We start from the raw sequence: 14,521 nt of genomic DNA, 5'->3' as shown, positions 1-14,521 counted from the left end.
ACACAGGGAAAGAGAGGACAGCCACATGGAAATTCATCGATACTTATTTTATTTTAAAATAATCTTATTTTTCTCATGTAGTTCTTTTGAGGGTCATTTTTTTGCCATGCCTTTCAAAGTTTGCTACTAGCCACTTCTAAACATCTCAGGACCTCATGGTAGAAGTCCTCCAACGAGGCCTACATCTTTGACTTTAAATAAAACTCTTTCATAATAATATTAATAATTTCATTTCTGCAGTGTTATCTCATTTACAAAAAAGGAAAATATCTGCGGGAAAAAGAAAAGGACAAAAAAAGACCCTGGCTCAAAACATAAACTGATACAATATTTTCCGATTGATATGTTTGTTCCCCCCCCCCCTCCATCAGCAGAGGAGCATAAAGGTCGGTTACATGAACAAAATAAAAATAGCCTCGAGTTTTATACATGTCATTGAATGTGTAATGAGATAAACTGGTGGAGCTGTTGTTCTTAGACATATAATTTAATACATGACGACTAATCTTGGAATCCCCTCAGCGATTCGCTCCTGGATCTGCGAGCCCGAGCGTGGGATGAGCTCAGGGTTAAATGATAATCCCCTCACTGCTTACACGGGCCCTCTTTTGACAAGCACTGTGGTTAAATACAGCTCCAACATAATCTGTGACTCTACAGTGTCTCAGGTGAGACCGACAAGTACCCAGTGTTAGTTTTAATATCAGGGAGAGAAACGACTTCCTGGCGGGGCAGTGCAGACTCCGGCTCAATCCAATGCCAGGATGAAAATAATCCAATGGCTTTAAGTCATTCTTTTGCTTGAAGAAACACTATTAACCTTTGGCACAGAGTTAATTGCTTTTTGCAGCAGCAGCAGCAGCAGCAGCAGCAATGGCTTGAACTGGCACCTGCTATTGTTAAAGCAGTTCACTAAAGGTGATTTTCTGGTAAAATGACCTAATTCCGGGCGTTTGAAGAAGAGGTTATCAGTCTAATATTTACCGTGTTTGTATAATTGATGTAGATGTTATCGCTAATTTTGAGATAATAGTTTTTTTTTTGATTATCTTAAGAGTAACTCTACTTCCAACAGCCTTTCTAAGTGTTCATAAAACAATAGCCGGTAGCTACTGTTAGATCTCACAGAGAGAGAAGGGTACAAAGCCCCATGAAGGAGTGGAATAATTATTTCATCATTCAAAACGTAGCACTGGGTTTTCTTAGGGACTGTCGACCTTGTTGACCTCTACTGTTTCAAATGTAATTTAGCATGAAGAGCTGGTAGGTGCAGATTAAAAAAACATTTAGTTTGGGATGTTAAGCTCGAGAAGGTTTATCAGAGCAGCAGAGGGTCCCGTTTTCAAATGTAATCACTTCATTTCAAATGGAGGAAACCATGAATAAACACCGTGAAATCAGTAACTGACCTCTCTTTTTTTTCTGTTCTTTTAAACAGACAGTTTTGTCACCATCTCGACAGCATAGCCAGAGAAAGACATTAGTGTTTAGAAGGGGTTTTGGTTGAACATGCGTTTGTGGGACTGGGACTACTGGCATGCATGTCACACATGTACCTTCTATCCTGACAGATAGAAAACACATTTCTTACATTTCCTGTTTGGCGTCATGTTGCTGCGGAACAAACGGTTCTGCATAGAAAGTTCAGTCCTCGCTAAGCAACGTCTTTGAAGTCTCATTGGACAGAAACATCAAGGAGTGCCTCTGCACAGTTTTCTTGGCGTTTTGATGGATGTGTCGTGCAACCGCGCTGGAGGTGGATTTGAGGAGTCTGCATGTTGCCTACAGGAAACTGTTCTCGTCATGGCAGTGTGGGAGGAGGGGGGATGGACCAGGCAGGACAATAAACAGGGAGGAGTTTAAGTTAAAGGGTAGTGAGGGGGAGGAGGGGGGTGTGTGGGGGGGTACATGTCAAAAATAACAAAAGGCATTCAGGACGAGGAGACATTTACACGCACCAAGTGCACATCAACTGTTGTTATTTACAAGTACAGCAGTCCTTCAAGTTTCCAGTTGAGTGAAAACAAAAAAGTCAAAATGTGAAGAACAATTCAAAGATCCAATAACACAGCCGCTTTGGAGGGCAGATACAATAGAACACATCCATGTGGTCGCTGTGTCACAATGTTCACTCTATTTACACAACCATACATACACACAGGTGCAGTTTGCTCGGTGAGGTTTTTTCACTTCAGCGAAGCAAGACGCGCCTCCGACTCTTGACATGGCCTCCGACCATGGACGACACACATGCACACACTCTCACACACGTGCACACGCAGGTATGCAATGCGTGTGAGCTTGCACAGGCACACACATTATTATAATCTGTACACACGCTGACGTCAAACACACACCCGTCCTCTTGCACACACATGCACGCTCGCTTCAACGCAACTCTGTCTTCTGATAATTTGCCACAACGGCCCTCCAGGTGGTCCGCTCTCGGACGTGTGTGCTCTACCAGTCTGCATCTTCCTCAATGTAATAATCAGGTGTTGAAGTACCATCAAACAAACCGGGGTCGAGGGACTTGCGCTGCTTCCCCCGGGCGAAGACACGCGACAGCGAGCCCAGCCCCAACTTCTCTTTCTTCTTCTTACGCTTCGCCTCCTCCAGATCTTCTAGGGACTGAAATAGGAGAGAGAGAGAGAGAGAGAGGGAGAGAGAGCAGAGGGGACAAGACGATGAAGAGATGGGCCAACAAACAGATGTGAGAGCAGAGCAGTCGGTGAAGGGGTGCAGAGTGGGCGATAAAGACCAGGGGAGATAAAGATCACAGCACAAAAGGGAAGTGATGCTTTACATGCTGCGAGGCATGCACTCATTCAATAACTGGTTTTCACATTCATCCACGTCACAGCTGCAGAGTGAGGCCACAACAGAGTGTGTGGGGCAAAAACACGAGCTCAGCCAGAATGATGGTGGAGAGAAACAGCAGCGGCCACGCAGCAAGGCAGTTGGCAGTTTCCACAAAGGAGGTGAATACTTGGGAGGGTGAAGAGGTGGGCAGCTCTTACATTGCAGAGGGAGTGAGTCCGATGGCGTGGCGAGTTGATGTCGCTGGGCGTGGACGACCGGTCCCCCTCCAGCGCCGAGGCGTCGGAGATGATGGAGGGCTGACGCGAGTGGCAAGGGCTCACCCGCACGGCCGCCACTAAACGGGACAGGGAGGAGAAGAGAAGAAAGGCTGGTTTTCTTTGGGGTGTGTTTGGGCACCAAATCTGGTTGTTCTTAAATAAATAAAATATATATGTTTTAAAAAATCCCCAAACCAAAGGCCGGAAATCGTCTGCAGTTGCTAAGCAACAGTGAAAACAGCCTGACAGAGGTTGAGCCAATGCGTGTGCACCAATGAGACTGAAACTGTTCAACCAATCGCGTCGCCGGTGAGGATTCGTGACAACTTCTTCTTCCTCCAGATGCCACCAATTAGTCAGCAGCCTGTTTGAACCTGCAGCTCTAAGAGGACTGAGCACTTTGTGTCGGACTGGGCGAAGTGCAGCCAGTTGGCCAGTTTTGCTCACTACAGTGATTATGATGAGTTTAACTTTTTTTGGAAGTTCAGGATTAACCTCTCAGGGTGACTGTGGTTAGATAACACTCAATAATTCAAGAGGTTATTCTAAATTGGGAAATTATATTAACACAGAGAAAGCTCCAGGCTGCCGTGATGTTATACTGATGATCATTATATTTTCAATAGTAAAAGGATAGGGTTGACCCCTGGATTAGCCATTTACTACAACTATTAACTGGTGCTGCTATCAGTAATACTATTATTAAGTATCACTCTTATTATTTGTCACAACCAGGGTGACAGAGTTTAAATATGATAGTGACAAAACTGTTCCTGGTCTCTCTCCCTCTTTTCCACCCACTGCTACTACCTTCCCCATATTTCTCCACACAGAGCCGGGTTTTGTTGGAGGATTTTTTCCTGTTAAAGTGGAGTTTTTCTATTCAAGTGTTGTGCTTGGAAATCGTGGGAACTGTTGGGTTTCTCTATAATAGTGTAAGTTCTTGACCTTACTATGTAGAATGCCTTTACCTTATGAATTTTATGATTTGTTGCTCTATAAATACAATTTAATTGATTAGAAATAAAAACAGAAACTGATTCGACACTGAAAATGTCACCTGAATTTCTGAAACACCACAGTATATGTATCTTTGGTGTATACCTGTGCAAGTCAGATCGCTGGTGGGGAACCTACAGTGCTAAATATTTCGAGGGGCCAAAAAATGTAATAATACAAGTGAAAAAAGTTGAAACATTTAAACAAATATCGAGAAAAAGTTGTCCTTAAAAACAAGTTGGAACTTTGCAGACTAATGGTTTGATTCTACTTCTGATTGTATGAAAACACTTGCAACAGAAAGAAACGGCACACGAGAACCAACCCAACCATTTATAAGCTGCCACTATCCTCAAATATTGAGGAACAGCTGTTTGCAGCAGAGACAAACGGAAGCTGCACAGCCAAAAGTTTGTTCACTGTACCTGCTCCAAAAAAGCAAATGAAGTGTCACGACCAGAGCAGCAGCAGGGGGGGGGTGGCCGATAATGTGGAGACATTGAGCAGATGGCACGAGTGAATGTGTATGAAGCCGGTTGACATGAGGATGCAGAAGGTGAACGACTGTAACAATCGTTGTGCTGATGAGGAAGATGCTCGGGTACGTGTGCCCACCTTGTCTGTCGGTGGGATGCCCGGTGTGGACGTACAGGGTCTGCTGACTCTGTCTGATCGCAGCAGTCAGGGGAAGGTCCGCCTGCATCACCCACTCCTGGTTGTTACCGTTGACGACGGTCTCCGTGGGCATGGCCAGCGAGTGCCGCTTGGGCACGTCCTTGGTCAGGGTGGCTAGTGACTGTTTGGCCTTAAGGAGGAAGACAAACACACGGATGCAATCAGGCCGAAAGCAAATGAGCAACAAGCAACAAGCAACAATCCTGGAGAGAAACCCTGCAGGGGGTGGGTGTATTTAAGTGAGTTGGTGTTGTGGTTATTGTGTTTTTTTAAGAATTTTTTTTATCATCTGTGTGCACATGTTTATGTTAAATTATGTATCCGGAATCCTACTGGAAGTCTCATGCACACATACGACAGACCCCACATGGGCTGTATTCGTGTTAGTCTTTTGTTGTGTGAAATCTCGCTGCAGCTCACTCGCTGCACTGAGAGGAAAACAAATTCATAGCATATCTGGAAGAGATGTTGTCTTCCTTTCGGGGGGAATGGAAGTTAAGGGTTGGTGGGGCATACAAATGGGGATACTGGATAAAATGAAGCTTTTCCACAAGTTTAATGAATACATTTGCTCTGCAGAGCCCTGTCACAATGCACAATTCACCACTTTTTAGCAGGAACCACAATGAGCCCCTGGAGCCTTGGGGGATGTGTTGTGATCAAGAGCTTTGTGTGTGTGTGTGTGTGTGTGTGTGTGTGTGTGTGTGTGTGTGTGTGTGTGTGTGCGTGTGTGTGTTTGCTGATTAGCCTCGGCACATTGGTGTTTTGCAAATGCTTCAAATCTTGTTATTCTGCGAATCATATCATCATGCCAAGCGTCAACAGGCTGCAAATCAGCACCCGGCGCAATCATCTCTACCTAGCAGCGGTCAAATGATTATCAATCCCAGTGTTTGCTTTCCCGGAACACAATCACAATCAAAAACCTTTGGAGTAATCATTAGTTGTCAGAATATTGATGTATTTTTTTTTACACCCCATGCATTCTTATTCTCCTATTCTGATAAATCACAGCAGGGACCCACGGGGAGCAGCGGAGTTAGGACCACTGGGTCAGGGGCTCCGGGGCTGAGGGTTAGTCAAACACGTGCAGCTGAGGGGGGGGGCTTTCCAAAAAGACGACAAATAGGTCACAGACAGGAGAGGTTTCCAAAGAGTGGGTGAGGAGGGGGGGAGGGAGGGGGTCAAGAAAGGTCAAATTTCAAAGTTGGGGGACCTGTCTTACCGCCATGAACCTAGATGAGTAGTCCCTGTCCGCAAGACGCTCAAACACCCGGAACTCCATTCTCTGATTGACACAGTTACTCATCTGGGGGGGGGGGGTTGGAGACATGAGGGATGGCTATACCTTACATTCATAATCATTCTGGGTTTCATTAGATGCAGAGTACCCGAAATATTGCACAGTAACAGACAGATGTAGCGTTCACCCATGAAGCAGTGAAGAGAATTTGTGCTTTCTATTGTTAGTCTTAAACATCTTCTTATGCCTGTTCTCGTCAGTAGATTCAACACTTATGATGGGATGTGTGTGTATGAGCTGTGACAACTGGACTTTGGTTTACTTCAGTTTAGAGTCCATCTTTCTTTTGAATGTCCTTACTTTTATGTGTTTTTACTGGCAACTTTAATTCACACATGAATAAAACAAACTTGAAATGAATATCAAAGTCAACAATATACTGCAGAAAGAGAACATCTGTTGTTTTCAGAGCGGTATCGTCTAGTTCAGCCCCATCTGTGTTTCTGTCTCACCATGGCCAGCTCGGCTTCCAGCTCCTTGATGCGATTCTCCTTGAGGTCGAGCTGCGAGCGCAGCATCCCCGTGTGCTCCGTGGCTTCCTTGGTCTGCCGCCGCAGGTCCCACTTCTCCCTCTCCAACAGGTCCTTCTCCTTTGCCAGCGCCTTCACCGCATCCTCGCTCTCCTGGTGGACACAGACATCCTGATGGGTTGCTTCACACATGATTGTAAGCTGAATAAATGATTAACGGACCGAGTCCAACCTGCAAAATAATGCTGCTGAACCAAATTCTAAATCAGGAAAGGATGAATATAATCTAAATCCGTAGTTAGATGACTTTTAGAAATGTATTTATGTCTCTGAGGTTAAATAAACAGTTAAACAGGGACTTTTCATACTTGTTATATCTGCAGCATATTTAACATCATTCACACCATGTTTTTTGGATATCATTTAATATTCCTTAGGTTCATTGGCATTTGGCAATTTTTGGAAAGAATACACATTATTGGAGTAGATCAGATTAACAGTTACATGCCTGAATATGTCATCATAACCCATCATAACATCATAAACACAAACACAAGTTATCAATATGAATAACCTGGAATATATGCAAAGTATTTCATAGCATGGTCATGCATGCGCAGAGTGTAATCTATTTTTAAGTAGGAGATTAGTACATGTGCAGTACAGAGTACATATTCATAAATTATCCGCAGCGTGCACACACATCTAGCAGGAACTGAACTAATTACATGAAGCAATTTATAAAAGCAGCTTCATAAAATGTGTTTTATTTGGCTCCACTGCTGCTGCTGCTGCTCGGATGTCGATAGTGTATTTGTTGCTATGAGCGTCCAACCAACACAGCTTCAATGAAAAGAAGCCTCTTTTCATGCACGTGTGTGTGTGTGTGTGTGTGTGTGTGTGTGTGTGTGTGTGTGTGTGTGTGTGTTAGTGCGTGCGTGTGTGCGTGTATGCCAGTATATTGTCGGAATATGGCGGCCGTATACTTTTCTGTGCTGCTCATAGTTGCGTATGAAGTCACGGAGCTGCTCCTCCCGGCTCTCCAGAGTGGCGTAGAGCTGCTGCATCTGGTTGACCAGGTCGGCCTTCTCCGCCTTCAGACGCTTCCGGTCCGACTTCATGGCTGCAAGAACCGGCCAGAGAGAGAGAGAGAGAGAGAAATAGAAAGAAAGAGAGGGTCTGTAAGCTATAGCATCAGATGAGCAGCATTTGGCTGTGGGTGTCTCTGTGTTGCAACAGTACTTGTGTTGTGTGTGAAAAAGCTAATTTTTACCAAAGCTGAGAAGAAGGATGGTTTAAAACAGTAGTTTGTTGTTACCAGACAAAAACGCGAGAAAAACAGTTAGTTTGAATTGAGCTGTTTATATCATGAATATATATATCATGTACGTATGTATTAACACAGAGCAGAGGAACAACTAAATACACTGGCTTCCCACATCTATATTGAGTGACTTTAGCATAATGACCGTTTTTGGTTACTGTCAAAATACAACATTTAAACAGACAGATTCAGATTTCAGTCATAGAAATGAAACATTTTTTGAAAGAGGGCACAAAAAAAAACCTTGAATTGGTTATATTGCTAATACTATGAAGTGATTCATGTACAGTATTTTATATTTATGATGACAGGTCACAGTATTTTTGGACAGGGGTCTGAAGAGGCTGTAATAACTAATTTGCAAAGTAGTTAATATAATATATTAATATACTAAATCATTTTGCAATAACTACACTGGCTGTTCAAATACATTACATAAAGTCTTTCTCAATCGACACAGTAACACATCTTGGCAGTGTGTGTTTTCTCGTCCACATTTCTTCATGCATGATAAGTAGGTTACTAAGCACCTTCAAATATGAAGTGTCTTAAGTGAAAACATTACGTACACCTGCTGCCGCAGTTTTAAAGCTGCGTGGCCGCATGTTGATAAAAGAAGTGAATCACACATGAACCCTTCCGTCAATCTGCGCTCTGCTGCCGGCTTCGTTAGCGGCTGCCTCTCCCTCTTTTCATCTATCTCTCCGCCGCACACTCTCTCTAATCCTCTGGCACTTCACCCACGCATCATGATAAAGAAAATGGTTCAGTGTAGTTATTCACAGAAGCTCTAATTTTCTCAAAGACAACATCTCCTTTTTCTTCCTCCCTCTTCTGCATCGCCTTGCTTTCTCTTGATCCTCTCTCCCTCCTTATGTGAGGCTGTTTTCCAGACATCTGCTTAAAGCCGAGCGTCCCCACAGCTACAGCTCCACACCAATGTACTGAATGTTTTATTTACATCCTGTGTTTTCACGCTGTGTCTGTCCACCAATGTCACATCCATTTTCCTGACAGCACGGCCGGATGGGAACTGCTGGATGTTTCATATGAAATCACACGTTTCTCTTTTTTTCTCCTCTTTGTGCTGGTTATCTTGCGTTCACCTCTTTTTCTCCCCCCTGTGAGCCAGCTGCCTGTCATTAATTAACTTATATCACAGCCTGCGTAATTGCATGACATTCACAGTGCGTCGGGGGAGCGTTCTCGGGCGAGTGGCAGGGAAGTGCAGCTTCACAAGGACGGATTCACCCTCCCGGTTCATCCCTTTCATTTCTTCCTGTTGTTACCATTTCATATCTCCTCCTTTCACCCATTTCTCTTTTTTAGCGGTGGAATCCCCGAGCCAAAAGAAAAATGCAGACCAAAGTGGCCGGCGAAAGAAAACAAGAAACGTCCCTCATTGGCCAAGAGAAACAGGAAACCTGGCAGCACCTGCCTGAGGAAGTGAAATCAAAGCCTTCTTTGAGACGGGCCTGCTGCTGCTTCACATCCTGCACCTGTGACCGTTGGCAACATCGACTTTCCTACAAGAAAGCACTCACTGTCACTTGGTGAAAAGGATCCATTCACAGCCGAAAATCACGTTCGCGCCATTACTTGCCATTTAAAACCTATGTATGGACACGTTTAATGAACGGGGATGGTTCCGTGCACTTTGCAGTTATATTACAATAAAAAAACGTACACGCAGAAGCACTGGCATGCCTCCATCCGATGACAGCCATATTAATGACCAGCCTACTCTGGCTGGGCCAAAGCCTCCAAGAATTATTACCAGATTAAACAAGAGGGAACCACCTGGGAACCACACACAGCCGATACTAATGTGTTTGGAGCTGCAGATGGAGGACGACATAGAGAGGAAACTACTCGACAGTCTTCAATTTCTATGAATATGTTTTGGGTAATTTGAATATTTTAAACTTTTTCGATTATACCTATTCCCTGCTTGTGTAAACTGTGAAACAATGGCTGTCTTTGTGTGCTTGACATGCAGATACAGGCACTAAAAGGTACCCCCCTGCTTATGTAAGTAGAAGAGTAGCAGCTCAAAACCCATGCAGAACAAACACGCACCATCTAAAGTCCAACCAGCCCTGTGTTACAACAAAAGCACCTGCCTGTGCCACGCAACCTCTCCTGACACCCCCTCTAAAATCTGCATAAGTGTTTTTTCGTTTTTGGCCCAAAACACAAAACCTCTTCTACTTACAAAAGCTCCTGTGCGTCTAAGTAGTCTAATGTGAACATCTACTCTTTAGTGAGCTGAAAGCCTTTGTCTGTGATCATACTCCACGATCCGCTAACACAATCCACATGCTTAAACTTAATCAATACTGCACTTTGTTATGATGGTTAACTTCAATCCCATCGTAAACTGAATGATAAAGCAGGGTATGCATTGGGGCATAGATATGGTGTGATTGACAGCTAGGGCCATCCAGTGGGTGCAGGTGAAGGTGAGCGGGCCGGTTCACCCTCCACTCCGAACTCCTGGCCCCAAAAAACCGCGACGGCACTGGCCAAAGTTCCAAACTCTAGTCTTAAAAACAGCAGTATACAAAATAATGGGTGATGTCAGGGGGGGGGTTCCACTTCTTCATAATAAGCTGCTTGTAAAGATGCTTATCTCTGGTTAAATAATAACCTTTGTTATCTGGTGTCCTCTAAAACAAAAGAAGAGAGAGTGTGCCGACAACACATGTCTTTGAGGAATCAATGTCCACATCACTTGCAAACTTTATACTATTCAGCAAATTTGTGTTGAAGCAAAAACTGCTTTTCAAACCATTTTGATTTACATTCAACACCAGACAACAGGATCACAAAGATGGAGCCACTTATCAACACCCTTCAGATAACGATTCTTTACATGAATGGGCCCCATCCACAATGTCACCTCTGACTATAACTTCAGTCCGAAAGAGGAGGCCCACGCTTTCAGTCTGCTCTTAACATAATTATTTGGGGAGAGAACAAAAGGGACATCGGATCATTGGAGGAAGTCCATTGTTCACGGTCTGGGATTTTGAATCTGCCAGATGAATAATGAAGTAGGAGCCTCGGAGCTGCTCACTGAGCTCGTCTCCACACTTCCTCAGTAGATCTAACTCCTGGGTTGTATAGGGTTGATATGTGAACTGGTAGAGTTTAATGGTCCTTCACTGCAGAGTGGGTGATTTAGTGTTATAATGAGATTCAGTCAATGTTTTAACCTGAAGCTCCACAATAATATTTGACCCTTCTTATAGATCTATTCACAACCTATACCCTAGTCATGTAAAATACAATAGAGCAGTATTGTGTCACAGAATCCACTGTGCATTTTAATTTAGTGGAAAAAAAAGGTATCGGCATAACTATACAAAATCTTTACACGATGTAATGTTTAAAGTCATTGAGACAAAACTGTTTGTGTGTGTGTGTGTGTGTGTGTGTTTTAACAATGGTACAGGTACAATGTTCCTCTAATGACAGAAGTATATTTGATTACCACTAGAGGCCACTGTGATCCAAACACGTCTTCTTATCCGAGACCATTCAATTATTAGAACTGATGGAGGTGCCTTAAATTACTGTGATGATGAAGCTACATACAGGATTGAGGTAATACATAAAAAACATTAGTAAAGGGCAGAGCTCAGTGTAGTGTGAAATGACAGTAAACAGACGGTGCTTTGATGATACATACTGTGGCTGTCTGCTGCGTTCATTAGAGATGTGGATTGACTGGAAGTCGCCCGGTTGATAGTAATTACCCAAAGAAGAAGCAGCTAATTAAAAATAGCAGGGGTGGCCAACTTTACTTTGAAGTAGAATTTAACCCGACTTTGATAAGAAAGTCCAAACAGGAGTTGGGTAAACTTATTAACACCTGTCGACAACAAGCCATCTGCTATATATCCAAACTGCGGTTCATTTGCTCATTAAGTCTTCAGAGATGAGGCTTTATCCGTACTAAGACGTTTCATTTGAAAAAGATTTAGCCCTACGACGGATAAAGTCATTTCATTTTAGTTTGAAAACCCTGCGGAGTCTGGACGGGCGAAAACAACGTTTGGAAACATTGACGGAAACACTCTTGCCTATTGGATGTTTTGGGTCACAATGTAGTCTTTTTCGGATTCGTCAGGCTCATCATGTGCCCCCCCCCCCTTCCAGAATAAAACAACCAGCATTATCCTCGGTGAACATCTGTTTAGATTTTACAATGATACAACTGCTGCCATACGAGTCCAGCGGGTCATGTATGTGTGAGTGGTCACATGATGTGCATGTTAGTATAGACAGGGATTAAAACTAATGATGATCCAATTCACTTGTGTCAACAGAGGTTGTTTGAGTTTAAAACGATATTTTCAAACGTAATGTTGCTGTGTGGATGTAGCCTCAGTGTCACAGTTATCTGTGTATTTAAAGGTAAGGGGGGGGGGGGGTATAATCACTGCGGGCAGTAGTTACTGGGTTGAACTGCTTGTCCTCGAGCAACATAATAAAACCTGCAATTGTGAGTGGGCAATTATGTGCCTGTTAGCACGATCACAATTACAGTGCTAACAGGCAGATGTCTGGCACATGGTGGGAGTGAGCTCAGGCTTTCACACTGAAACAGTGGGAGCATCACCATGCAAACAAAGGCAGAGGAAGAGATAGAGGAAATGGACTGAGAAGTATTGTTTGTCTCTGCGTCCTCCATTTTGTATTCAGAGACAGGCGGAAATCTGCATGTAGTTCTGCCCCAAACCATTTGAACCGAGGTGTGAGTGGCGGCACAGATTCTGTCCCCGAAGTAAACAGGAATTATCTCAAGCGGCAGAGACCAAAGGAGGGAATGATGCATTTTATTCTCGCAACGGCATCACTCCAGCCTTTTGCTTTTTTGTTTTTCAATCCAAAGCAGAACCACGGGAAAATAAATAAATAGAAACTAAAAACACAAAGGTACTCTGCTTCACAATAATTGTTGGTAGCACTTCAATAATAAAAAGCCCCCGGGGCTCTTCATTCTGTTCTACAAACATTGGGAAAAACACTTTGTCAGAGTGTTTGGTTGGATGTTCACAAAATGCCAGCCTTGTGAAAACTGGGGGAAATCAAACGGAGTCGACATCTCGTCTCCAATCAGTTGGAAACATATGGAAATTGCTTTAGTTAATGAGGTATTCTCCAGAACATTTGGACTATGTGCTTTTTTCTACAGAGGCCACTTTAAAATCCAACTTTTTCTAACTTCAACTAGGGCTGCTCGATTATGGAAAAAATCATAATCACGATTATTTTGGACAAAAACTAAATCACGATTATTCAAACGATTATTAATATGTGCCCTTATTTTTTTAATGACTCGCCGGAAGTACCAGTCACTTCCGGTTCCGGTAAACACCGATTACGGCTGCGTGTCTTATTCCTCCGTGAAACCATGCAGGATATCGGTGCCTTGTTATTCAAACCCTTAATGATGGCAACATTCTCCATAAAAACACCCCATCTGCCCCCGAACCCGACCGACATTGAACGGGTTCCATACAACAACAAGCGGAGAATCGCGAGCTGACTCGCGCGGGTCCGGTGTGAGCAGCCGGGCGGCTGCGCGCTGGAGAGCGGACGCGGTGCGGCCGCTACACTGTGTGCTCCTGCTGCTGCTCGTCGGATTCGAAGAGTCGATCAGACGGGTCTGCCCTCACTCTGCCGTTTTCCACTCGCGCTGTTTTTTAAATACTGCCGGTCAACACACACACAACTCGCCTCCTTCACTTCACAGCTGCTTGAGAGTGAGTGCCGGTCAGCGGGGCCGCGCTGAATGCTCCGGGGGAGGGACTGAATTGCGCATGCGCGTCTCTTTAGAAAAAAATGCCAAATAATCGTTTCAACTCGATTATAGTAGTTTGGAGATCGTTTGACCCAATAATCGTAATCACGATTATATTTCGATTAATTGAGCAGCCCTAACTTCAACAGCTAACGACAATTTTTTTTACTGGATGAGGAAAGTTTCAGGAAAAATACATGAGCACAAATCTGTTTCTGTCTTTGTCCTGCGCTGGTTCAGAGACCAGAGTAGATGTAGTCAAGTGAAAATGCATCAAGACAGGCAGAAATGTGGACCCCTATACATCAACCTTCATGTTAAACTCACCAATAACAATCAAACCCACAGATCTAAGGGTACATTCATCCACGTTCACACAACAGTTTGGGCTACATACAGTGTCAGTAATAATTTCCATCCATACTAACACACATGACCATTCACCTGCACTGGGCATGTGTCGGCAAGACTAGGAAGGTATTTCCTTGGACTGACTACAAGTACTGTACCTGACAGTGAGTGTTTAAAATGTTTTAAATGCTGGTTGAGTCGTGACTGATGAGAACCAAACAGGAAAGCAAGCATTTTAAAAGATGGGAGCTCCAGCCAATGGAATTACAGCTGAACCCCCCTGAAGACTGGTTAAACTTTCTGTCAAGTGAACCTAACACAAATCCCATTGTGATCCTATGAATGCACTGTACATTTATTAAACGTTTCACAAAGTTTAGAAAAATAGTTTTTCGCCCGTCCAAACAACAGCAGCAGCCTTTTTTAACTTCTAACTGGTTTTAGGTGTTAGAAAACTAAAACGTATCAATGTAGATGTAGCCTAACTCTTCATGCACTTTGAGTCCA

General features: G+C 43.7%; 1 protein-coding gene across 5 annotated transcripts in view; it reads right to left on the bottom strand.

The window, feature by feature from the left end:
* Nucleotides 1–32: 32 nt before the first annotated feature.
* Nucleotides 33–14,521, bottom strand: part of LOC133004877 (kazrin-like) — a 112,089-nt gene continuing 97,600 nt past the window's right edge. For 3 of the 5 annotated variants that reach the window (XM_061074418.1, XM_061074423.1, XM_061074422.1), the window contains exons 4-9: nt 7,514–7,650; nt 6,510–6,680; nt 5,980–6,063; nt 4,695–4,884; nt 3,021–3,157; nt 33–2,631 (exon numbers count right to left, since the gene is read on the bottom strand). In XM_061074418.1, coding sequence (XP_060930401.1) covers nt 2,461–2,631; nt 3,021–3,157; nt 4,695–4,884; nt 5,980–6,063; nt 6,510–6,680; nt 7,514–7,650 — 890 coding nt within the window. In that variant the 3' untranslated portion in view covers nt 33–2,460. The remainder of the gene's footprint in view (nt 2,632–3,020; nt 3,158–4,694; nt 4,885–5,979; nt 6,064–6,509; nt 6,681–7,513; nt 7,651–14,521) is intronic. The other 2 variants (XM_061074420.1, XM_061074421.1) reach the window with 2 other exon arrangements.

This window comes from Limanda limanda, chromosome 7 (genome assembly GCF_963576545.1).
Source record: "Limanda limanda chromosome 7, fLimLim1.1, whole genome shotgun sequence".
Classification (NCBI taxonomy): Eukaryota; Metazoa; Chordata; class Actinopteri; order Pleuronectiformes; family Pleuronectidae; genus Limanda; species Limanda limanda.
This window is presented reverse-complemented; position numbering and strand designations above follow the sequence as displayed.